Source organism: Lynx canadensis, chromosome A1 (genome assembly GCF_007474595.2).
Source record: "Lynx canadensis isolate LIC74 chromosome A1, mLynCan4.pri.v2, whole genome shotgun sequence".
NCBI classification, from domain to species: Eukaryota; Metazoa; Chordata; class Mammalia; order Carnivora; family Felidae; genus Lynx; species Lynx canadensis.
The window spans coordinates 205,086,971-205,112,615 of NC_044303.2; the positions used below are offsets into that span (position 1 = coordinate 205,086,971).

At 47.9% G+C, this 25,645-nt stretch overlaps 1 protein-coding gene across 1 annotated transcript; it reads right to left on the minus strand.

Annotated features, from left to right (window-relative positions):
- Window positions 1–6,762: 6,762 nt before the first annotated feature.
- On the minus strand, window positions 6,763–24,726 carry NIM1K (NIM1 serine/threonine protein kinase). Its single transcript, XM_032594446.1, has 3 exons — window positions 23,712–24,726; window positions 9,554–9,822; window positions 6,763–7,597 (listed from the first exon to the last, which is right to left on the minus strand). The coding sequence occupies exons 1-3, from the start codon at window positions 24,001–24,003 to the stop codon at window positions 6,848–6,850; spliced, it is 1,311 nt and encodes a 436-aa protein (XP_032450337.1). The 5' UTR covers window positions 24,004–24,726; the 3' UTR covers window positions 6,763–6,847.
- Between the last annotated feature and the right edge of the window lie 919 nt (window positions 24,727–25,645).

Consider the following 25,645-nt stretch of genomic DNA (forward strand, 5'->3'; position numbering starts at 1 on the left):
ACTCTACCGAATTCCTTATTCAGGCTTGCGAACTCCTAGAGGATCTGTTCTCTGCCTACTTCAACTCAGTACCACACTCACCAAGATTTACAATGTTTCCATCTACCCTGTCTTCTCCGTTCCTCAAAATGTGCCAGGTTTATTCAGGCCTTAAAGCCTTTGGTCTATGCATCAGAACCCTTCCACACATTTCAGATGCTCTCTGCCTTGCCTTCAACTCCAGCCACAAGGGTGGCAACTGTCTCCATTCAGTCTTTGCCCAGGACCCCGGAGAATGTGATAACATCTCCCTTTGGATTCCCGCTTTCGCCTCAGCCTCACTGTGATGTGGGGTCCCCGCAGAACTCACTTGGCACTAATTTCAACAGGCTGCAAGTGCAGAGGAGTTAAGTTCCCACGGCCACCCTTGACCAATGGTGGACCTTTGGCTGGCGGATAAATGTTTCCTCCTTTTCTCCCTTGGGCAGACAGTTCTGAGAAGCGTTCCAGAAGTTTCCTCAGAAGATCCTACAGAATCAGCCACCAGTTGGCCCATGGCCAATTTGCGGTGCATCCTTATGTGGCTTTCCTCTATTCAGTTTTACTCCTGTGCGTCTCCTGCGTCCTGGGTCATTTCCCAAATATGTGAGTTGCATGTAAGCTTTTGTCTTGGGCTTTTTTTTCTTTTCTTTTCTCTCTCTCTCTCTTTTTTTTTTTTTAAGAATCCAGGCTAAGACGATTGATACCCAGAATAGCCCTATAATGCAGACCCTCAGGGTAGGGGTTGAGGGCTGGTTTACTCACCAGTCATGGCAATCACCCCATTGCTGTTTGTAGTAGGCATACGACTCCCCGCATCCCCAAAGATGACCATGTCTAGAACTTGTGAATATGTTTACCTTACTTGGCAGAAGCAAATGTCATTAAGGACCTTGAGCTGGGGAGATTATGCTAGGTGGTCTGGATAGGCCCACGCTAACCATGCAGGCCCTTAAAAGCAGAGAACTTTTCTGGGCTGTGATCAGAGGGAGATGTGAGTTATAGAAAGATGGTCAGAGAGATGTAACATCGCTGACTTTGCAGATGGAGGACCGGGGCCACAAACCAAGGAATGTGGACAAGGAATTTGACAATTCTTTATCAAAGTCCAAGCCTTGGTAAGAAGAGATTGGGATACTGGGGCCTGAGTTAGTAACCACAGTGTAGATGAACCTGAAAATGCTGAGAACAAGATTCTGCTTACACAGGACTGGCAGAAGCAGCTGTTCTCCCTTGCCTGGAGCCGCTGCCAAGGTCTCTGGTGAGGCAGATGCCTGCAAGCTGAGGCATGACCTCCTCGAGACCATCTTCCAAACCCAGAACCAGGTCAGGCCTCAACAGCTGCCACACAGACTGAGGAGAGAAATACAGCGTCTGTGTGGGAAGAAGTAGCTTGGGCACAGGAGGAATTGCAGAATCAAGCTAATATGCATTATCAGGAACCAGGGCAAAATGTGTTCGAGTGGATCTTGAAGACATTGGGCCAGGGGTGGAGGTTGAGGGAAGAATAGCAGGTGGGCTAAGGGAGAGCTAATCATCCTGGGAGCATTTACCCATAACTTGGAGAGGACACCATAAACTGGTCCTAACATGCAGCCGGGATGGCTATAGAGGTTTGGACATGAGTGCGGCCTGCAGTAAATGAGGCAGAGATGGCACAGTGTTAAGGCAAAGGTAAGAAAGTTCTGGGAGGTACGAATATTAGGTTTCATTAAGTGAGACTGAAGAACCACCTACGTACATTCCCCGGGAGGACATTACCTTCACTTGAGGCAATAAAGAATGTTCTGGGAGGGGTGTACCAGCACTTATGTAAAGGTCAGTGATGGCTACACACTGCCAGCAGGCCTTGACAGTAGGAGATGCTGCCAAGGAACCAGGCGTGCTATGATCAGCGGGGATGATGGGATTCTAGAATGACAGAGGCCATGTATTATCACTTAAATGTCAGAGGTGAGGTGGACATAATAGAATGGACAGTCTGGCTGGAGTGAAAATCAAGGAGCCTTTGTTTTGTGACAAAGGCTAATAGTTCACAGAGTTCTGAGTGACAGCTGGCTAGAGTGTTACCTGACTTGTATAACCAAAAAAAAAAAAAAAGAAAAAGAAAAAGAAAGAAAGAAAGAAAAAGAGGCAAGCTGTGAAAAGAACAGCTTTAAATCCAAATGACAGCCCTGCCTTAGTTTAAAGCTAAAGTTCTCTTTTCTGCTTATTATGGATCTTTGATAAGAAATACAATTGCTGAGAAGTCTGTTTTGCTTGCTGTTTGCTACGAGCATTGTGAGGCCTTTCCTGAATGTAACCCGCTGTGTAGTAGAATGGGTTGTAAACCTTCCTAAATGTAGTCTGATATGTAATGGAATGAGTGATTGTACATAAACCGGCATTTCTCGCTTCTGTAAACCTGCTTGCTTGGCACATTCCTCCTTCCCCCTTCCCCCTTCTACCCTTCCCCCTTCTTTTCTCCCGCCACAAGTAACGGACAAAGCCTTCCCGCCAAAGGACAAAGGACGCCCAATCAGAGAACAACAAATGTCCTTACTTTAAAATCAACTAATCAGGCCCCTCATAATTTGAAACCTCCCCTGTGCTATTTGTCTCTGTCTATAAAAACGCTGTACCAACCCTGATCGTGGCCTCTTGCGTCACCGGCGACGAGTGCGCAGAGGACCAGGTTCGAACCTGCAATAAACGACCCTTGCCGCTTGGCTTTGACTTATGACTCTGGTGGACTTTTGTGGGAGGTTTCGGAACTTCGGGCATTACAGCTGGTGAGGAGAGGCTGATATAGCCTGTCACGAGAAAATCATGGTCCCAGAGCTAAGTTATAGACCCAGTGCACAGTGACTGGGAGGCCAGGTCTTGAGGAAAAGCCTGCTGGCACAAGTATATACGGTATACGTGCCCAGAATTTTTAAGGACTGTTGGCTAAAAAGTCCAAACTGAACTGGATAGCAGGAAATCCTAAACACTATTATGACCCTAAGTGTGGATGGGCGTCTTTAGAAACCAGGTGATGAGTGGAGTTCTGGCCAAAGTCTGTCTCCCAGTGGGTCCCACCTTGGGGTTCCTTCCCCAGTCTCCAACTATCTACTTGGGATGGATACTTTTAGACCACTGACCTGTGGAGGAAGAGCCACGTGGAAACCTCCAGGGCTGTACCCTCTCCCAGGCCATGTTCGTAAATCACGAGCAATCACACGAGGAAATGCAGCCATCAGTATTACCATCCAAACTCAGCTTCACTACTAAAAAAATTTAAAGGCACAAAGATAATGGGCTCCATCAAAACCTCCTTTAACTTATCCATCAGACTTCTAAGAAGAGAGCAGGCAGATAAGAAAGGATGATGGCTGTTCTCTGTTGTCACCCCCACGCAGGATGCGGCATCTTCACTGGCAGCCTCTGGCACTGATAGGCAGCTGTTACTTTGGAAAATGCATTCCTTTCAATTTGCATCAGAAAGGAGGATCAAAACAATGCGTGGGACGGGCAGCTGGTCTCATTTGCTCCAGGCAATTGTCAATCTCCGGCTAGAGGTCACAATATCGTCTGAAGGACTTTATCCTGACAGTGCGGAATATCACGCTAGCCCACTGTATTGTGACAGCGTCCTAGGTGGGTTTAGCATCAGAAAGTGGCAAGAACTCAGATGCCCTAGTGAGACTTATGTGTGCCAGAGCGTGGGTGATAAACTCCCTGAAGAATCAGGGGCCTGTTACATTGACCAAGTATTCAGAGGCCCAATGACCTGGGGCAGGCCTACACATTCCAAGGTAAAGGACAATTTGTTGCATCTTTTACCCCTTAGTGCTGAGACAGAGGCACAGGGTTTAGTAGGACTCTCTGGGTTTTGGAAGTACATTACGTTTAGTACATTCTTCCAGTTCTACCTGTCATGGCTGCCCGTTTCCAGTAGATCTCTCTCTCTCTCTCTCTCTCTCTCTCACACACACACACACACACACACACACACACACGATCCCGTTTCAGGCTTTGCAGCAAACTGCATTGCCACCCTGGGTGTATTACATGACGGTGAGGGATACTGTGGGGGGTCCGGCAATCCCAGTGGAAGGCCACAGCACAGCCCTGTAGGGTCCTGGAGTGACACCACACTTTCTGCAAAAGAGAACTGCTTGGGCTCCTGGTGTGTTATGGGGCCCTAGGAGAGACTAAGCACCTGATTATGGGACGCAAAGAGACAAAGCAAACGGAGCCATCTCCTCATGCACTGGGTCACTATCAGATCCATGGAGTCATAAAAGCAGATGGCACAGCAGCGACCTTACTGGAATTGACATCTACTCAGGATACAGGTTTGCCTTTCCTGCCCGCAGCGTACCCTCTAACACAATCATGCTATGACACAGAGAATATCTGATCCGTTTTCATGGTATCTCTCATGGCATTTCCTCAAAGACTTTCGTGGCAAAGGCAATGGGCACTTGACCATGGGATCTACTCATCTCACTATAAACCTCAACACCTGAAACAGCCAGCATAAATAGGACAATGTAGTGGTTCAGCCAAGGCACTGGCTCTATAGGACAGTATCCTGCAGGGTTGAGGTTGGATCCTGACAGTCTCCAGGACTGGGTACAAGCACTTTAACCATGGCTGATGGATATGTGTCCCCTGTTGTTAAAATACACAGGCCTGGTGGGGTGCTTGGCTGGCTTGGTCAGTGGAGCATGGGACTCTTGATCTCAGGGTTGTAAGTTCAAGCCCCACATTGGGGGTAGAGATTACTTAAGAAAATCTTTATAAAAAAACAAAAAACAAAAAACTATAGGCCTGGGAATCAACAGGTAAAAGTAGGATAGCCTTCTCTCACATCAGTGATGTCAGAGTGACCCACTTGCAGAATTTGTACTTCTCTTTCCTACAACCCAGGTTCAGCTAGATTAGAGGTTTGGGTTCCCAGGGGCAGGGGGATGCTTTCACCAGGGGACCCAGTAAAGGTCCAGTGAACTGGAATCCATGACTATCGCATGGTCACTTTGAGAGGTCTCTGTGCCAGTTGACAAGCAAAGAGAGGAGCTATCATACTCGTGGAGATTATTCACCCTGATCATCATAAGGGGATAAAGAGGAGAATGTCTGGAACCCAGGAAGGTCACTGGAGCCTAACTTTGGGGCCTCATGATACCAGTGAACAGGCAATTGCAGCAACCACGGCCTGACAAGGGCAAGGCAACTCAAGGCTCAAATCCATTTTTTTTTTTTAAGACTTTTTAGATCTTTACACTAAATGTAGGGCTCAAACTCACAACCCCAAGATCGAGAGTCACATGCTCCACCAACTTAGCCATCCAGGCACCCCTAGAGGCCCAAATCTTTGATGATAAAGATTTACACCATACTAGACCAATCTCGGCCAGCTGAAATGCTGGCCAAAGGTGAGGGACCTTTAGAATGGGTGACAGAGGAGGGTGGGATGAATCCAATCCTAGCCCCGGGACCAGCTGCGGTAGTGACTGTGGCTCCATAGTCTTCAAAGCGTGGTCCCTAATGGCATCGGCATCACCTAGGAACTTGTTAGAAACGCAGGTTCTTGGGCCCCGCCCCAGATGTGCTGAATCAAAACTCTGGGGGTGGGTTCTCACGGTCTGTTTTAACAAAGCCTCCGGGAGATTCTGATGCACCGGACCTGAGAACCACTGTTGTAACTTGTCCTACTAATCCTCCTGCATGGAGTGCCAGCAGTGACTTGGATTTAACAGAGGGTGGGTCGGGGCAGAGCCTGGGGTGGTGTGTGTGCCAGGTAGCAGCTATGTGCCCATCAGATCCTTCCAGCCACGCTTCTCCCTCCAGCCACTGAGGCTGTGACTGTTTCCATGCAAGTTTGAACAACCTTACGCAGGTCCTACTTGATCGTATCTTGTCACCTGACCCTGGCCACCTCCGGGGCTTCTCTGACACTATGGCGTGGGAAGCACCAGGAACTCATCTGGCACTCACACATCATAATCTGCAAATGTTCTTCCAAAGCATGCTCCAGGGGTACTTACACACAGCAAATTCTGGGGATGCAGGGCAGGTGACACCATGGGACCACTCTTGACTAGTGGTGAACAGGAGGTGATGGGTAAATGTTTCTCCATTTGTGCCCTAGGCAGACACCTGAGATGTGTTCCATAAGGCTCCTCAGAGCGTCCTGCAGGACTGAGTGCCGACCACCCATAGCTCTGGCCAGTCTGTGTTGGCTTTTCCTGTTTCTCTCCCCTGCCCCTCTCTCCTCTCCAGGATCATTTCCCAAAGAAACTATTCTACATGGAGCCTCTGTCCTAGGCTTTGTTTGGGAGGAACCCAGTCTTGAACCCCTAGCTGCCTGGAATGCTCTTGGCCTGCTTTCCAAGGGTCACTGCTGCTTCCTATTCAGATCTCAGACTATCTACTCCAAGTATCCTCTCCTAACGGTCCCATCCAAGGTAGCAAACCTCTAATATCACATCACCCTATTTGCATTCTCTTTAAAGCATCTATCACTATCTGACATTTTTTCTGTAAAAAATGTCTTTGTCGGTGCCTTTGTCCGGCACTAGAATATCCTGCACAGGAGGGGAGGGGCCGGGCCTGTGTCATTCTTTGCTCTTTCCTCGGCACCTTAAACAGTTCCTGGCAGAAATATTTCTTGATTAAATAAGTGAATGAATGCTAGAGTTGAAGAACAAGAAAGCAAATCTAGGCTTTTCTGGGGGGGAAATGCAGATCTTAAATTTAAATTTATTTAAAAATTACAAAAATGTCTCCACCCAAGTTGTCCATGAAAAAAATTTAAAAGCAGCAACAATGCTCTTGGTTAATTATCAGCAGTTAACGCAATTTATAAAATTGAACAAAACTTAGATGTGTGTCTTATGCCTCTATAGACACGGGACCCTTTCTTCAGGTCCCTTTCTTTCGGGTCTGGTAGTATCATTATCGGGACACTTTCCAAAGCCTTTTTTCTTTGGACTCTATGTAAAATGATCCGATAGACCCCTGTAATGGAGCTTCGGGCATCTCTCCCTTGGTTGTTTCGAATGTGCTCTTCTGTAATACCCAAGTGTTCTAAAGTGCTTTTGACCTCGTTTTCTTCTTCCTTGAGGGTGCTGGTTTCGGACAAATGTTTGGGATCCAGTTGGAAAGGCTCCAGAGGGGTGGGGTACGGCACCCCTTGCATCCACTCATTGCTCATGATGGAATCGATGCCGTGCCTGTCGGTGGGTACGGGCTGAAGGACGCCCCGGATGAGGCGGAGGCAGGGCTCGGATACGTGCGGAGGCACGCTGTATGTGCCCTCCAGGATGCTCTTCTTCAGCTTGGCCACGGTCTCTGCCCGAAACGGCATGGTGCCGGTCACCATGAAGTACAGAAGCACCCCCAAGGCCCAGATGTCCACATAAATGCCGACATAATGCTCGTCTCGGAAAAGCTCGGGCGCCGCGTAGGGAGGCGACCCGCAGAAAGTGTTGAGCATGTCGCCTTTTTTACTTACTGTGCTGAATCCAAAATCACCCACCTTCACACAAGTATTACTGGTATAAAACACGTTTTCTGCTTTCAGGTCTCTGTGAATAATTTGGTTCTCATGCTGTGGAAGAAGACACAGGGAAAAGCTATCATTTTCAAGGAATAATACTAACAGAAGCGAATGTGTCAGTTGCTCTCAAACAGTGAAGTGATGGATGATGGAGTAATAACCAGTTCAGCGGATGTCAACCTAACTCAGATTGCAAGCCTCAAGGGCCGCCCGGCCATGCCCTTTAGCCAACGTGACACCCACACATCCCCCAAACAGACCAAAGGTTCTGTTCTTCCGTGGGGCAACGGTTGGACTCTGTCTGACACTTGTGACTCAGGAATCAGTGCCAGAAATGAAACTTAGATCTTTTGAAACTACATGCTCCAAAACACAACGAAACGGTAATCCTTCATGTTTGAGGCCATGAATGAGTTTTTCTGGCTGAGCAACTCTTGACTAGAGCCAACACCAACGAGACTTAGAGCCCTCCCCAACTTTTCAACCCTGCTCCTTTGTGGGGGCTCCTCTCCAGAATTCAGTAGAAGGAAAGAGGCTATATTCAGCAAGTTCTAGCAAGTCCCATGGTGGGTGGTGAGCATGTACCCCACCCCCACTCTCACATTCTGGATCCATACGGACAACCTTGAAGACCCCTGACCTACTTAGTCCCGAGGGCTCTTGGGATGGTTTAATGTGACTTTGCTGGGCTTCCTGGGGTAAGAATCTGGGCTTTGGGGCCTGATGGCTGGGTTAATTTTAGGTTCAATGATCCCAGCAGCGTAATATGAGTGTTTCCTTTCTTTGTAAAACGAGATACAGGGAGGCACCTCATGAGATTGCTGTGAGGGTGGCCAGTGGTACTGTATTTGCAGTGCTCAGCAAGGTCCCGGCCCAGAGTGGACACGCTCGGTGGAATCTTGATCTGTGTCCATGACTCACCACTGGACAGATGGGAGAAATGTCAGGGCATGGAGCTTCAGAGGCCTCAGTCTGAGTTCCCTCTGCTCTCCCACTCAATTTCTTTTCCAAGTAGGATGTGGAAGACTCTTTGCCCATCTGCTCCGTTGCTCAATGTGGGTCTGGCTTACTGCCTGGCCCTGGGACAGTTCACCACAGCATGGGGCCACTTAAATGACACCTGGTGGAACTGAAGATCGGAAGCACCCACCCCCATTACGGTTGGGCTTTTCTCTCTCACTCACTTCCTTTTCCTTCTCTTCTCCCTCCCAATGCCTATCTCGGGTCCCTGGGTCACTGATTTCCCTTAGTAATTTGTCCAGGAGGTCACTGATGACAGCCTTGCCTCCACAGCATCCAGTCAGAATGAACTAGAAATAGCCTCTCGCCTCACATAGCCCCCAGACGAGTGTCTCTTTTCTGCCAACGGTACTGAGACTGCACTAGGTAAAGAGGACAGCCCAGACTTCTGCACTAATGGAGCCGTAAAGGTGGTGGTCAGGCCCACGTGTCAGGCTCCTCAGTGTGTGGGGGCAAAACAGCCAACAGTGGTGAGGGCACAGCAGAACCAGTTCTGGGAGGAACTAGGGGTGTGTGTGCGTGTTTTAGGAGTCCACATTTGCCTAAAGAAATGATCAGAGGACTGAAGTAAGAATGACATAATAAATGCTAATCAGCTGAGCACAGAGGGAGCCACAGCTGGAGGAATTCACCAAAGGCAAGAAGGGTCTGTATGAGCTGACGTGACATTGAAGAAAATTCCAGAGAGAGACAAAACTGAGCGGAATCATGAAGGGTGGAGAGGATTTGGAATGTGAGACGTGGTAAGAGGGGAGAGAGACACAGAGGCAGGGAGACAGGGCCCCGAAGCAGCGTGGAGCCAGCTGTCTGGCAGTGACGAGATGGGGGCAAAGAGTGTAATCTCGTCTAGACTCTCACAGAAGGGACTACTGTCTGCCTTTTGCAGGACCCAAAGCCTCTGGGGACGTTTGGAGAGTGGCCAACTGGAGCCCACGCTCCCACTGTGGGCCGCGTGGGGGCAAGACTCCATCCCTCACACCCACTCACCATGTGCTTCACGGCAGACACAATCTGGGAGAAGATGAGCTTGCTTTCTGGCTCTGAGAGTTTCCCTTCAGTGCTGATTTTCCCAAAGAGTTCCCCACCCCCTGCATACTCCATCACCAAGTGGAGCTTGGATAGGGTCTCCACCACTTCATACAGACGGATGATGTTGGGATGGTGCAGTTTTTCCATGCTGGAAATTTCACGGGACAGTAGCCTTTGGGTTTTCTGGTCCAGCTTGGTCTTGTCCAGTATCTTAATGGCCACCTTTTCTGGAAAAAAAAAAAAAAAAAAAAAGAGACGATGTGCCCATGTTCACAGGTGCATAGATAGCTAGAAGTGTGAGGAACCCACATGGGCCCCTTTGTTTTACTGGACACAGAGGTTAAATGGCTGTTCTCAAGCTCCTGGAGCTCGTCAGTGGTGATGACAGACAGACGGGAGTTCCTTGAGTTCACAACAGTGCTCATTCCTGGGATCGGTGTGAGTTTTCCTCACACAGCTTTTGTGTGTTTTCCTGTCTTCTAGGACTTCCGGACTTCCAAGACTCCTGTCTTCCAAGGAAGTTTCAGTTTGATGATCTTTATCTAGTTGTCTGGGTAAAGCGTAAGCTTCTTTGCTTAGCCCAGAAAGCCCCTCCTCATCAGACCCAACCCCCCTCTTCTGCCTCATCCTGCATCGCTCCTGTCCACAGTCCCCACAGCCCCACCCACAACGTTACACAACTGTTTGTTGTTCCCTGAAAAGGGACTGCACATCCATGCCTGGGACCTTTCCTCCATCTGGATCATTTCCTCTGCTTGGCTCGTCACTGCTTCCCTGGTCTGTACTCAGGTAACTCCTGATTACCCTTCAAGGCTAGCCTCAGAACCAGTCCCAGGACGTCAATTCCGTGTATTCTCTGTACGATAATCTCAGCACACCAGCCTATAGATGCTGATTCCTTGTCTGTCTCCCCCTCCTCCCTCTTCCCACGTGGCTACGTTTTATCTGACTTTGGCAGCACAAAGCACATAATGTAAGAGTACGGGCCACACAGAGGTCTGTGCAGAGGTCAGGGGGTGCACGAGGCTGACCGGCAGGGTGACATGTGGCTGGCGGGAGGGTTCACTGGTATGATGGCTCTGGACTGCAGTTTACTGTTATGTATTGAGAGCCTTAAGCATGGCTGCATGTTTTGAGCCAGCCATTTTGGTCGATTAACCTTAAAGAAATAATCTGACATGGGCACAAGACTCCCTATGTCAGAAGACTTTGGTGACATTGGGAACAGCACCCAGCAAGAGAGACAGCTAAAATGAAGTGTGGTCCATCCATCTCTACACCATGCAGCTGTCAAATTAATGATGCTGTTTTTTATTAATTGACATGAGGTGATGTTCAATACAGAACAAGTGAGAAAAAAATACAAATACACATTTGCATAGAAAAAAGTCTGGCAAGTTATTCACCAAAAAGTTTAGAATACTTATTTTATTAATAGGGGGATCACAGGTGGCTTTCCGTTAATTTTTTTTCACTTATCTGTATTCTCTAATTTTCCTACAATTAATCAGACAATTAACATATATTGCATAATAAAAATGGTTAATGTTTGAACACAGTGAATCTACTCCAAAGTAAAACAATTCTTTTTTTTTTTTTTTTTTTTTTGGTTCGAATGGACCACATTTTGTATTAGGAAGAAAGAAGTTTCCAGGCAAGTAAATGGGAAAACAGGATTGCAGGGCCCCTGGAGACCCACAACTGCTTTGAAGAAGTCGGGCACAGTGGCTGTGGGCGCAAAAATAGATGCCGCTAGTTAAAAACAGGAGTGTTGTTTGTATATTAAAGTAGCTCCTCGGGGCTTCTGGAATGGAAAGGGGCAGGGTTCTCTGGTCTCTGAGGTCACGCTTGCTCTAGAGGAGGCAACACTATGGAAGAAGGAGGCGAGTCACAACGGAGCAGAACCCTTGGGGTTTTGTGTCACCTCAGTGGGCAATCGGCCCCGGGGATGCACTGCCACTACCAGCCGTCCGGGCCTTCTGCCTCCCCCGTCATGTCTTTTCTACTGTTCCGTCCTTAGGAGTAAGATTCACTCCACCTGCTTACCAGAAGCAGAAACTCTTGGTCTTGGGTAGCCTGTTAGGTAGAGCTGCTATTTTAACAGCTGGAATGATGAGCCCCATCCTTTAACCTGGCAGATCGGCTGCAGAAGAGCCCCCACCGCCGCTCTTCCCTGATCCTGACCCTGAACCTGACCCGGACTCCTGTTAGGGTGCATATCCTCTTTGCTGCGTGGCAGGCAGAGGCACGTGGTCGCCCACGTTGCGGGCACCCAAGAATCAGGTCGCGGTGAGGTCAGGCTGCTGTCACAAACCTCCTTTGAGCACAATTCGAGTCTTATTCTATTTTTTGTTTTTCTTTTATTTCTTAAAGTTTATTTATTTATTTTAAGAGAGAGAGAGCAAGCAAGGGAGGGGCAGAGGGAGAGGGAGAGAGAGAGAATCCCAAGCAGGCTCTGCATTGACAGCACAGAGCCCGACACATTCCCATGAACCATGAGATCATGACCTGAGCGGAAGTCAGGAGTTGACGTTTAACTGACTGAGCTACCCAGGTGCCCCATTTTTTAATTTTATTTTATATTTGAGTGGCTCTTGGCAAAGGCTGCCCTCCCAGGGCCTGGACCAGAATAAGGCAGGAGAGGAGCTGCGAGAGGGAGGCCTTTTTTATTATTATTATTATTTTTTAAAAAAAAATTTTTTTTTCAACGTTTATTTATTTTTGGGACAGAGAGAGACAGAGCATGAACGGGGGAGGGGCAGAGAGAGAGGGAGACACAGAATCGGAAACAGGCTCCAGGCTCCGACCCAGAGCCCGACGCGGGGCTCGAACTCACGGACCGCAAGATCGTGACCTGGCTGAAGTCGGACGCTTAACCGACTGCGCCACCCAGGCGCCCCCTATTATTATTTTTTTAACATTTATTTATTACTGAGAGACAGACACAGAGCATGAGCAGGGGAGGGGCAGAGAGGGGGGAGACACAGAACCCGAAGCAGGCTCCAGGCTCCGAGCTGTCAGCACAGAGCCTGACGCAGGGCTCGAACTCACAAACTGCAAGATCATGACCTGAGCCGAAGTCGGTCACTCAACCAACTGAGCCACCCAGGCGCCCCGAGGGAAGCCTTTCTTAAACTCTGTGCCCTGGATCCCCCCCGGGCCTCACTCCTGTCCACCTGTTTCCTCTACTTGGTGTCGAATCAGATTATTGCCACGTCTCCTAACATAAATGTATGATCATAGAAAACATGAAAAAGACTTCAGCATCCTGGATTGTCACTAAGTGAAAGAAACTGCTCTTCCAAGGAGAGCGAGGTCTCCAAATCCACTCTTTCAACAAGGGTTCCGTGAGCACGGACACAACGTGCCAGGCAGTGAGGAAGACACTGCCCCTGCAGCTCAGCAAGGGAGAGAGACTTTTAAAAAGCCCATATTACAAGTGCAGCACGTGTGAGGAAGGGGTGCGGGTGGAGCATGGAAAGGCCTCCCTGGGAAAGGACATTTGAGCCGTGACCGAGAGGTGAGGAGGGAGGCCAGGCACGTGGCTGTGGGATCACATGTGTGCCAGGCCCGGGCGAGGGACAGAGGGACACCATGTGTGCTCGAGGACTCGAGCGGGAGCCCACTGTGCTGGACACAGAGAATGAAGGGAGCCCAGTGGGGTACGCGGGATCAGAAAATCCGGGGCTTTGGAGGCTGCCTTAAGAAACATAGGCTCTGCCTGTGGGACAGCGGGAAGACAGTCCACGGTTCTCGGGAGAGGGATAATCTGACTTCCGTGTCTGAATGAGTACTCGGGCTGCACTGAGGGAAACGGATAGAAGAATAGGCCTGGGAGCAGGTTGGCGGGTTGGGAGATCCCAGAGAGAGGACTCTCCTGGTGCAGGCAGGAGGGAGAGAGACTGGACACACTCGAGTAACCCTCCCCTTTCTCCAAATCTAGTCAGGAGTCTGACACAGGTCCCATGTAGTGGGCAACACATTCCTTAAGCTAGGACTTGCAGACTTGAATATCTCGAGAGGCCAGGGTGGCGATAGGGTGGCGAGCTTGCATAAAGCAACCGGGAACAGTGGGGACCACGGTGTCCTGAGGAGGACATGCCCCGGTGCAAACTCAACTCCAGACAGTTGTCTCTGTTTGCCACGGAGACTCGGTGTTGTCACATCTGATTTTTTTGAAGAGAAGCCAGACCTCTGAATTTTTATGCAAACGTTCCAATTGCTAAATGACAGCAACTAATTCACATTTTTAAACCTAAAGTGAACCAGGCAGAATATATCTGGAGGACCAAAGGAAAAAGGGGAGAAAATCGATATTAGAACACAGAGGGTGGTGTAAAAAATTTGCCACGAGAGGATCTAAGATCGTCTTTACAGACACAGAGCCAGGGTCTGGGAGAATAGGTATCAGGCCCTCCCTCTCGTTCCTTTGATCCCCTGCACGAGACCAAAGCCAACTGGAACCCAGAGAACTACGGAGACATAACACAGTCTGGGGCAGAGAGCAGAATGGGGGGCGGAGAGTGGATCTGGAGAGGCAGGTGGAAGATGCTGGGCACAGCAGGCTTGCAGGGTAAAGGTGCGGGAGGTGATGTGGGTGTAAAGCAAGAGGCTGTGCTTTCCCTGGAATCTGACTAAGTGTCAGCTAGAGGAAGGTAGTGCAGAGGCAGTGAGGGAAGGTTCTAGTGGTTGGGATGTATAGGAAAGAAGATCTTGAAGCAGGAAAGGCCCTGATACCTTGGGGTATTGGTCCACACACCTTTTGATTGGCTTTCTTTACCCATGAAATATTTTTGAGCACTACTCCAGTTTCACTCAGAGGAAAAGCCAGAGTCCTTCCTATGACATAATGACCCCATATGATCTGGTGGCTGCTGTCCCCTGGCCTCATCCCTCTGGCTGTTCCTGGACTACTACAGGAACTACAGTACTACACTCCCTCCTTAGGCTTGCTACCCTCTCTGCATGACCGCTTCCCCCCCGCACATCTGTGGGCAGCAACCTTATTTCTTTCAGATCAGTGATCACCCCCTCAGGAAGGCTGTCTCTGCCAACTTATCTCAAATAAATGTGGACCTCTCTATATATATATATATATATATATATATATATATATATATACACACACACATATATATATGTGTATATATATACAGAGTGCACATATATATGTGTGTGTGTGTGTGTGTATATATATATATATATATATACACACAGAGAGGGCACATATATATGTGTGTGTGTGTATATATATATATATATATATATATACACACACAGAGAGGGCACATATATGTGTATATATATATAATATACGTGTACTAATATACACATTTTAAATGTATATATAATCATGGAAATTCAAAAGATATCATGACAAATAAATATAAATGGAAATTCTTTTTTCCAAGTTTATTTATTTATTTTGAGAGAGAGAGAGAGAGCACGGGGGAAGGGCAGAGAGAGAGAGAGGGAGAGAGAGAATCCCAAGCAGACGCCGAGCTGTCAACACAGAGCCCGGTGTGGAGCCTGAACCCACGAACTGAGAGGCCATGACCTGAGCCAAAATTAAGAGTGAGCCGCTGAACTGACTGAGCCACCCAGGTGCCCCCGGAAATTCTAATACTGCCTTCCCTTATCCAGTGATCATCTTGGGCATCCCCTAGGGAATGTGCACCTTACTTTGGAGGCCTCTCGGGGTCAGCAATGACCCCCAATTTGCTAAGACCAATTGTTATTTCTTAGGCTTTATGCCTTCTCCTTGAAACACCTTTATCACTTGGTTTCTATGGCATTTCTCTTCCCTCTTTCTTGTGTTTTTGTTTTTTTTTTTCTTATTGAAAAAAGCTGACATACGATGGTATATTAGTTTCTGGTGTACCATATAGTGATTCAAGTTCCGCACATAACGCTTACCTCGGTAAGTACTCCCCACCCGTCACCATGCAACGTTATTGCACTATTAATGACTATATTGCCTGTGCTGTGTTTTCCATCTCTGTGACTTATTTATTTTATAACTGGAAGCTTGTGCCTCTTAGTCCCCTTTGTCTATTTCACCCATCCTCCCCCCACCCTCCTTGCCTCCGGTAATTACCAGCTTATTCTCTATATTTAAGAGTCTGTCTGTTGGTTTTGTTTTTTAGATTCCACATATTAGTGAATGCACATGGTATGTGTCTTTTCTCCTGCCTCTTCTACTTCTAAGCCTCTTTTGCTGTGTCCTTTTCATCTCGGTAGCCTCTGAGTGTTGGCTACCTGGAGGCACAGCCCTTGGACTCCCTCCCTACAACCATTTCCTTGGTGATTCCAGATGCAGAAGCATGTCTGCCTGCATGACCTCTCCACTTAGTTGTCTTAGTTTGGATTCTGCCTGAAGCAGAGTCCGAGGCAGGGATGCAGGTGCAAGTAGTTTACAAAGGAGATAACCCCAGGAAATACAGATAGAAGAATGAGGAACCGAGATGGGAAAGGAAAGATGGCCAGTAAATGATGTGTTACTAAGCAAGTTATCGGTCATCCTGCTGAGTTACTGTGCCTCGATATCACAAGAAGAGCTGGCGTATTTATGGATCAACCACTGCCAGTAATTGGTTTTTGGCCACTCCTGGGGGATGTAAATTCCCCTCTCCTTCTGGCCTCCCATGCCTGCGGGAAGAGCAGGCTCCAGAACCCAGAGAAAGTCCAGAGGCAGAGAGATAGAGAGACTGGCATGTGAAGGTTAGGCTTGCATGCACCGAGGTGGTAAGGTGCCTGGAGACGTGGGTGAGGCCCCGACACGTGTGCGTAATGGATGTGTAAAAGTACGTACGACACCACATGTTCCGTACTCTGGGTCTCCTCCCCCGACCCCCAGACGTGCTCCTCCTACAGTCTCCCCAGTTTCAGTAAACGGAAACTCTATTCTTACACTTGTCAGGACCAAAACCTTTGAGGATTTGACTCTTCTCTTACAGCCCACTTTGAATCTGTCAGCAGACCCCTACTAGATACAGCCAGAATCCAGCCGCTTCTCAGCATTCCACTGCTAACTTCCTGCTCCAAGCCACCACTAATCTCTTGCCTGGATAACTGGCACGGACACCTACCTGATCTCTCCTTTTCTGCCTTTGACCCCTCGCAGTCTATTTTCAACAGAGCAGCCAGGGTGATCCTATTAAAGCATAAGCCAGATCGAGTCATTTCTATGCTTGGCTCCAGTTTCACTCAGAGGAAAAGCCGGAGTCCTTCCTATGACATAATGACCCCACATGATCTGGTCACTGCTGTCCCATGGCCTCATCCCTCTGGCCGTTCCTGGAGTACTACAGTCACACCCCCTCCTTAGGCTTGCTACCCCCTCCGCATGACCACTTCTCCCCCACATCTGTGGGCGGTGACCTTCTTTCAGGTCAGGGATCACCCCCTCAGTAAGGCTGTCCCTGCCAACGTATCTAAAATGTGGCCTTCTCTGTTTCCTATCCCCTTTGCTTGATTTCCTTCTTATCACTCACCCCTATGTAACATAATGAATATTTTCCTGACTTATTTTTGTCTGTCTCTCCCCAGTAGAATGTAAGCTTCATTGCACATATTGTTGTCTATTTTGTTCCCTGCTGTATTCCCAGTCCCTAGAAGAGTACCTGTTAAACAGCAGGTGCTCAACAAATATTTGTGGAATGAATGCTCTGATCTAACCTCACAAGAACCCAGGGTGAGGAATATCATCACAGAGTAAACTCAATTTGGCACTTTGCTTTTTCATTGACTATTCTGTTCCCTGCACCTTCCACGTTACTGTAGACTCTTCATTAATCCTGATTTTTAATGGCTGTGTAACCTTCTATCCAGTGTATATGCTCTCATTTACCTGGCAATTCTTATATCATTGGATCACATAAGGGATTTCTAGTCCTTTGCATGATAAATAACACCCGCAATGAGCATTTTTTGGTTACAGTATTTCCAATATTGGACCTATTTAGAATGGATTCACCAAAGCTGCTTTAAACCGTTTTTAAAATAATGGGGCGCCTGGGTGGCGCAGTCGGTTAAGCGTCCGACTTCAGCCAGGTCACGATCTCGCAGTCCGTGAGTTCAAGCCCCGCGTCGGGCTCTGTGCTGACGGCTCAGAGCCTGGAGCCTGTTTCTGATTCTGTGTCTCCCTCTCTCTCTGCCCCTCCCCCGTTCATGCTCTCTCTCTGTCCCAAAAATAAATAAACGTTGAAAAAAAAAATAAGAAAACAAGCTTTAATTGCTGTTTTAATGAATGTGTTCAAGAGGAGGTATCATTTCTTTAAAATCCATGAGCCTTCTCTGTGAAGCTTTACTCTAGACTGAGTTAGTCCCCAGTCCTGTCCGCCAGGAGGTGACAACAGAGAGGACTTACCAGAGAGTACTGCCATGCATTGCTCCCTCTAAAATCTCTTCCCTGCCCCCACTGGGTTCTCATGAGGAGTTTTATACTAACTTAAGTTACCAAATATTCGTTGAATGTTTAGTTGAATGTTTACTATTTATAACCCATGTGGGGAAATTCTAAGGATCAAAATGATACAATGACACCAAGGAGCCTGTAACCAGAACACCCAAGATTTTCGCTACCCCCTGGATGTGTTAAGCCCCAACTCTTTATTTCCCGTTCCTACTTTCCCTCAGGCTCCAGGGTGGCTGTTAGACTCCATGACCTTCATGTTCCCCCAAATCAGTGCTTCCAAATCTTCCCTCTCAAATCTGCTTCTTTTTCTATAGTCACTACCCACTTCTGAGTTGCTAACTAAATGGGACCCTGGGGATCACTTTCAATACCTCTTCTCCCTTCCTGCTCTCACCCATGCAACTGACCACAGGGTTTTCCAATATTCTGAAATATTTCTCAAATGCATCTCCTTCTCTCCATCCTTCCTGTCACTTCTTTAGTTGAGAGGACATCATCATTCATCTGGACTATTAGACTAATACTTTTTCTGACTTCCCTGACTCTTGTCATGCCCCAACTTCAATTTGCTTTCCTCACTGAGAGTTGATCATATTAATCACTTTGTATTAATTGCTTGCTTAAAGCTCTCCGGTGGCTCCCCAATACCTAAATGACAAAACCCAAATGCACAGGAAGACTCTCCATGATCCAGTCCCTGCCTGTGTCACCTTCTGCATCCCCCTTGCCGAATTCCTTTTAAATTTCCAAATACTCCCCTCACTAGCTCATACCTCCATGCACTTCATAAACCTCTAGGCCTACTGCAAGCCTGTCCCGGTCAATGACCCTTTCCTGCTCCCCTTGAGCACAGCTGAACACACCCATTTACCTTACTCTGCGGCCACACCTTCCAGTCATATCCCATCTCCAGTACCTACTGTGAGTTCCTAATAGGCTACCACCATATTGTACTCGACTCTGTAAGGCCCAGAACAAAACATCGGTACGGGAGTGTTTATTATATTTTTAAAAAGGAAGGTGAGGGGGCATGAATAAACTGATGAATAAGTAAATTGAGAGAAAAGAAGAAAGGGTTCTAGAAACATGAGACTAGAGCAACACACAGGAAGACCAGGGAAGAAGAGGTCAGGAGGGGCAGCAACAGAGAAAGGGACAGGCACCCGTGGCCTCATTTACTTTTGTTTGTGACAACAGATGGAACATAAAATATTCAGAGGCTGAGTGCATCATCTCTTTTGAGAAATTTCTAATCAGCTTAAAAGGGGACTCATAGCTCTGCCCTATCAGCTTGCAAGGCCCAAGGGAATCTAAGCTGTTAGCTATAAAAATAAACTCCAGCCAACAGGGGCCTCCACTGGAGCCTTCCTTCTAGAGATCCAAAACAGCTGGTGCCCTTTGAAAACGACTGTCCTAGGAGCTGCCCCACCCCCCGCCCTCCCCTGGCACTGAAACTCTCTGCTTTCCTGGGAATCTCCTCCATTGTCTTGTCCAGGCTGTCCCCATTGCCTAGAAAGCCTGATAACAATTCCAGGCCAGCTGGCTTTGATGGGGACCATACTTACACAATCACTGTCCACATTGTACAATCTGATGTGGCTGGGCAATGGGACAGCTGTTTGAAATTCCCAGCGAAGCTTTCTAAGCCACTTGCTGGTGAATCTCCTTCCTCTCTCAGAGGTAAAGATTTGGAAGGAACGTTGCTTCTCTCTTTCTTTTCCAGTCAGCTCAGGGTGGCCAAATGTCCCTCCTCCTTTCCTCAGGCCAGTTCTTCAGGTCCCTGAGACTCCACTTCCCAGGACCTGAACCACTGTCCTCTTTCCTGAGCCTTCCCTGTCTTTGCATCTGGGGGCTCCCCCTGCTCCCCCGCCCAACCTCTCAGCTCCCTTCATGCTCACCTTCCTGCTCCTTCCTGACCAGGGGCCCACTGAAGGCAGAACCCAAGAGAGGCGGGGCGCGGAGCCAGGACGAGCCCGTTACAGGATGGGCCTACCAGTGAGGCCCAGGATTTCCTTTTCTGTCGCTCAATTACCTGCCATTACGTTTTCTGTTGTTCAAACTTGCTTGTTGAACTGATTTTTCCACTCCCTGTGCTTTTGGCCTTCGTCCCCCTCTTTTGCACATATGTCCCATAGCCAGAGGGTGACACTGAACCTTTGACAACAGGGCTACTCGGTGGTGGGTCAGCACTGAGGAGAGCATGTCAGCGAGGCCACTGAGGCACCCAACTTGCACAGCAGAAAAATGCCGTGTTCTCTGAAACTCAAGGAACTAGAATTCAGTTAATTTTGTAATACAACAGACGAGAAGCCTTCGGCATTTGAGCAGGAAGTCACCGTGTAAATGCCAGTTGTTGCTGTCATGCGTCGTCTTCTGCCCTCCTTACTTAACAGCCTGTCTGCAGACTTAGACACTTGCTTGCCAAGGGCTTGCGCTGATTTCTGTGCTTAGCTGCTTATCGGCTCTGGCGGATGTGTCCGCTGATTTGCTGTGCTCTCTACTCTCCCCTCTCAGAGACACTACTTTGGACCTCAGGCTCTGCTGAGAGAGCCGTGGGACCTGTGGCCCTAGAGGCTGCAGCTGGCCCGATGCAGGCGTGCCCTTGAACTCAGTGGTGGCCTGTCATCGGTTGGTGGCTGAGCAGTCACATTCTCTCTCCTCAAAATTTGAGCTGTCATAGAATGAAACTAGTGGTATGGAGATGGGTGCTGTGGGCCCACAGAATTCCCCTCGTACACACGAGCTAATCTGAGTAGGCTTCTGTTCCACGAACCCAGCTATGTGTGACTCGGCAGGCCTAAAGAACAGAGACTTTTCTGAAATCAGACTAATCAGAGCATCTGATGAATGGTTAGTGTGGCTCTGTCTAGGCACATGGCAGATATTCAGTGTGTTAGATTTTTAAATTTTACTCATGAAGAAATTGAGGCGCAGGGGTGCCCGGGTGGCTCGGTCAGTTAAGTGTCCCACACGACTTCGGTTCAGGTCATGATCTCACGGTTTGTGAGACTGAGCCCCACATCGGGCTCTGCACTGACAGCGAGAAGCCTGCTTGGGATTCTCTCCCTCTCTCTCTGCCTCTCCCCAGCTCATGCTCCCTGCCCCCTCAAAATAAATAGGTAAACATTAAAAAAAATTGCACAGAATGATAAAGTAACTTGTTCTGGGTCACACAGAAGTAAAAAGAATAATAGTCCCACCCAGGTCTCACTGATTCCAAAGCCAGTGTCTTTCCACAGTATTCACTCCATGCCCTTCTGCTACTTAATGACACGGCTCTCTCGTAGGCACCGTCTGAACAGGGAGAAGGGCCGGCAGAAAGCAGGCTACAAGAAGAACCCGTGTCACTTCTGGGACACGCAGGAGGGCTAGATGAGGTCCGTGTTTCCCAAAGTGGAGCCGGTAACACTCACGGGGCGCAAAATGATTTTTGTGCATGGAAACCGCCTTAAATGGCACTGATGCACAGCATAAAAACACTATTCCTGCTTCAGTTATTCTTGAATTCTCCTAATTAAGGCAAAGAGAAAGTCTCAGATTGGTTTTTGGAATGTTTTACTTTTTTGTTACTTGGCGGTTTTCCTTTAAAACTTTGTGGAAGTTCCTAAGAGACTAAATTTTAAAAGTTCTCACCATACACAAAAAAATCCTAACTACGTGAGGTGACAGATGTTTTAAATAACCTTACTGAGGTAATCATTTTTCAATATATACAGACATAATAAAATCACTGTGGTGCATATTTTAAACCTACCCAATGTTATATGTCAATTATGTCTCAATAAAGCTGGGCAAATACATAAATGAATAACAAATCTTTTAAATTTGTTTGCATCATATCTGTTTTTGCCATTACCTTCTATTCACAGCAAGTGACGTTGGTTTTTCATTATTTAAATAACATTACATTTCCTTCCGAAGTAAGTTTATTTAAGTAAAAAAATCGAGTTGCACCAATGATAGCTACCCTTTATTGAGTGGCTACTATGTGCCATATACTTTGTATACGTTTTTTCTAATTTTCCCAACAATTCTAAGGTAAGAATCATTATCTCTATATTATGGCTGAGGCAACTAGGGACCAAAGAGTAAGTGCCTAGGAAGGGACTGAACCAGGACCTGAAACAAATTCATCTGATTCTGAATCCCTGTTCTTTCCACTGCCCCACGCTGCTTCCTTACCACCTAACACCTGAACTCACACCCAGGAAAAAGCTCCAAGTTGGCCACATCTGGTAGCCTTTGCTCAGCCTTTGCCCCGTGGCCTTTCTGATGCGCTGGACATGCTCTCTTTTCTGAGTTCCTCCCCTGTTTTGCCTTTACCCAACTTCTCTTCTCTCCTTCCTGATCATGTCTTCTCTCCCAGTTTCTGGCCCCTCGTCTCCCTGTGTCCCCTTTGTCTCTCATTCTTGCTCCAGACCACTGAAAAGCAACACATGTCCCAATTAGATTCGAGTTACAGCACTAGACCTACTTTTGTGGATAAAGTCAGCACTGTCACTGTCTGCTGAAGTACTGTCATTTACCCAGGGAAGCAAGGTGAGTAGCCGAGATGTGAGGATGTGAACCCAAATGCTTGGGCTCTGAGCAAGACAGCAGGAGACTTGGAGCTCCAGTGACTTGGGACTATGCATGTGTGCACATGTGTGTATATGTGTTGGGGGGCAGGGGTGACTTTTATATAGGGGCCAAACATAGAGATGGAATTGAAGGTTGGAGCAGAAAAGAAAATAAGAGTCAACTCTAATATGAGAGAAGAGTGACACTGGAGATAGGGTAGCAGGCTGGGCCTATGGTGAGAACAGGTCAGTACAGTACTCTCAGGAACAGGACAGAGTCCATGGGCTTTAGGAAGTTGGTAAATTATATCAAGTCACAAATGTTATTTTCCTGCCTTACAACTCCCTTATGATAATCTCTAGGCTTCAGCTAAGTTACACGTGGCATGGGGGAGAGTCCACACTGGGCTGGGCCAACAAAGGGCTGCCGGGCTCTCTGCAGAGTTCTTCCTTGAAGCCAGAGTCGTGGGCACTGCTGGTCTGGGGTCCTGAGTGTCTGGATCCAAGGAAACATGGGTCTTTGCTAGACGGCAAGGAGCCAAGCAACAACGAGAACTAGCACAGAGTAGACTGAAGCAGAGAAGGTCCTGAGATCAAAAGCCTTTCCCCCAAAGGTAACAGAAGTAGCAGCCTCAGGTGAGGAGGGGAGACCGAACCCTGCTAGCTACTGGCAGTGGTGACCTGGGAGGCCTCCTGTGCCATTTGCATTGACACACAAACACAAACAGAAGTGATAAATAAGGACTTGGAATATGAGTTGCCTGGGAACCAAGCCCTACCCCACCCCACTTCTCCATGGCCTGACTGGACACAGTCCCCTCAACGTTGAGTGAGCTCATCCACACGGTACGGTGGGAGAGGTTTTAGAGTCAAAATCCTCTGAGATTGAACTGCCAAAAACCACATTTGACTTCTTTGGATCTTAGTTTCCATATCTCCAAATGGAAATACAAATCCTGACCTCACACCATTACTGTGGAAACCAACTGAGGTAACAATGGAAGGCATGTGGCACAGGGCTTGCGCCCAGCAGGGCCACCGTAATGTCGCTTCACCTGCTTCCCTGGCTCTGGCCTCCTAACCCTGTCCCCACTCTAGGTCCTGATACCACAGGAGACAATCCAGGAAGGTCAGATCCTACCTTTAGTTAGGGAGTGAATCCCGAGCTTGACTTGGGAAAAGTTCCCACTTCCAATTTCCCCTCGGATTCTGTAGAAGCCAATACGTTTCCCCAGCGTGATCTCTCTCACCACCTTCTCATCTTGGGACATGTCCTGGGTCAGCTTCTCGAAGGGTGTCAGCTGGCGGGGCTGCCCCTCCTCATCCTCCTTGCTGCACTCCGTCTGACAGCCACTTTCCACGCTATCCCGCCGCTCCCACCTGGCATAGTGGGGGGTTACCAGGCCGCCTCCATTCACATACACTGCAGTCATCGTCCACCCCAGGCTCACATCTCCGTCTCGGCCAAGGGCACCAATTGAAGGCAGGCTTGGGGAGCAGCGCCAAGGGCCCCGGGGATGGGAGATGGGAGTTAGGGCCTGCCAGAGCCCCGTGTCTGTGATAGCTGGCCTGCAGATCCGGGTAGGCTCCTTGATGAGCAGACCCCTTCTTGGTCTGAGGGGGGCAGAGGCACACGGGCCAGCAGAGTCTGCCCAGCCAGGCCAGGAGCCACCCACCTCACTCAAGACATTTCCCACCTTCCCTCACGTGGCACTTCCCAGCTCTCACTGTATAGGCCCGCACATCCAGTTACCATAACCACTCTCCTGCTCAGGCTCCAGGAACTTTCTGGCCCACCATGCGGTCTGATGCTCTGTGGAAGGTGGCTGCGTCCCAAGACAAAGCCTCCAGTTTGCTATTTCCTTTGATGGCCGGAGAATCTTTCATTGTGGTGTGTAAGAGCCCCGTGGAGGCCCCCGGGTCCCTGCTGCTGGCGTTCCCTTCTGACCTCCTTCATTTTGCACTTCTCCTGCTGGCCAGCCTCAGGGCCCCCGAGACCCGGTGATCTGGACCCTAGGAGAGTGGAAATCTGCAAATCAGCCTTCTGGTCACACGGGCTGCCAGAGAAGGATTAAATCCCTGCGATGTCACTTTAGCCGGCCTTTATTTAGATGAGGCTTCCTCTAAGCCGTGAGCTGTCTCAAAAGTTTGGCAGGTGCTGATTCACCCTAAGAACAGAGAATAAGAAAATTTATTAGCCTACGCCAATGTACTGCACAGGATTTATAATGAATGTGAAACTGCCTTGTAAGCATTGATCTAAAAAGAAAAAAAAAAGCACTGTACAAATTTCAGTTATGACTGTCAGTAGTAAATGCTTGATTATAGATGATTTAGTACGAAGAAAATGTACACACACACTTCTCAATCTACATTTTAGAAAAGCCTTCACAGCCTGTAAATAGTTTTAGCAAAACTATTTTTCTGTTTCTTGATGTTTAGGAAATATGCATGTTGCCTTAAATTGCTTTAAAGCCAGACTTTTAAAATAATGATATGGCATTAATGATGATAAAGATTTCCTATTAATATCAGTTTTCAAAAATTCTTACATTGATTCAAAGAACAATGTTCTTTACAATTTTTCCTATGTTGGTTGTTCCCACCCTTTTTTTCTGTGCCATTTGATGACAAAGGCTAATTTTTCTCCAAGCTTATTTTCTGGGTATTTCTAATCAGGTATTAGCCTCCAGGCCCAACAGCTCATTCTGAAGGTGCAGAAACAGAGGATAATGTTACTGGAGGGTAAAAGTCTATGGCATCCTCACTGATAAGAAATACTGTCCAGCGTGAATATCTTCATGACTTTTTCTCCTGCATCTTCTAGTAAGAAATAATCACTTTCTGAATCCCTACTGTGCTTTGTGCTTTTTTCCAAAATGTCTTATCGCCATGAAAGTGGGCACTGGGTTTAATTCATCTGTATTCCCTGCTCCCCTCCTCTCTCCCTCAGCATGGAGCACAATGTCTTACATAAAGAAAGTCTTTCCCTATCAAAATAACACTAGCATTCTTCACAGAGCTAGAACAAATAATCCTAAAATTTGTATGGAACAAGAAAAGACCCCGAATAGC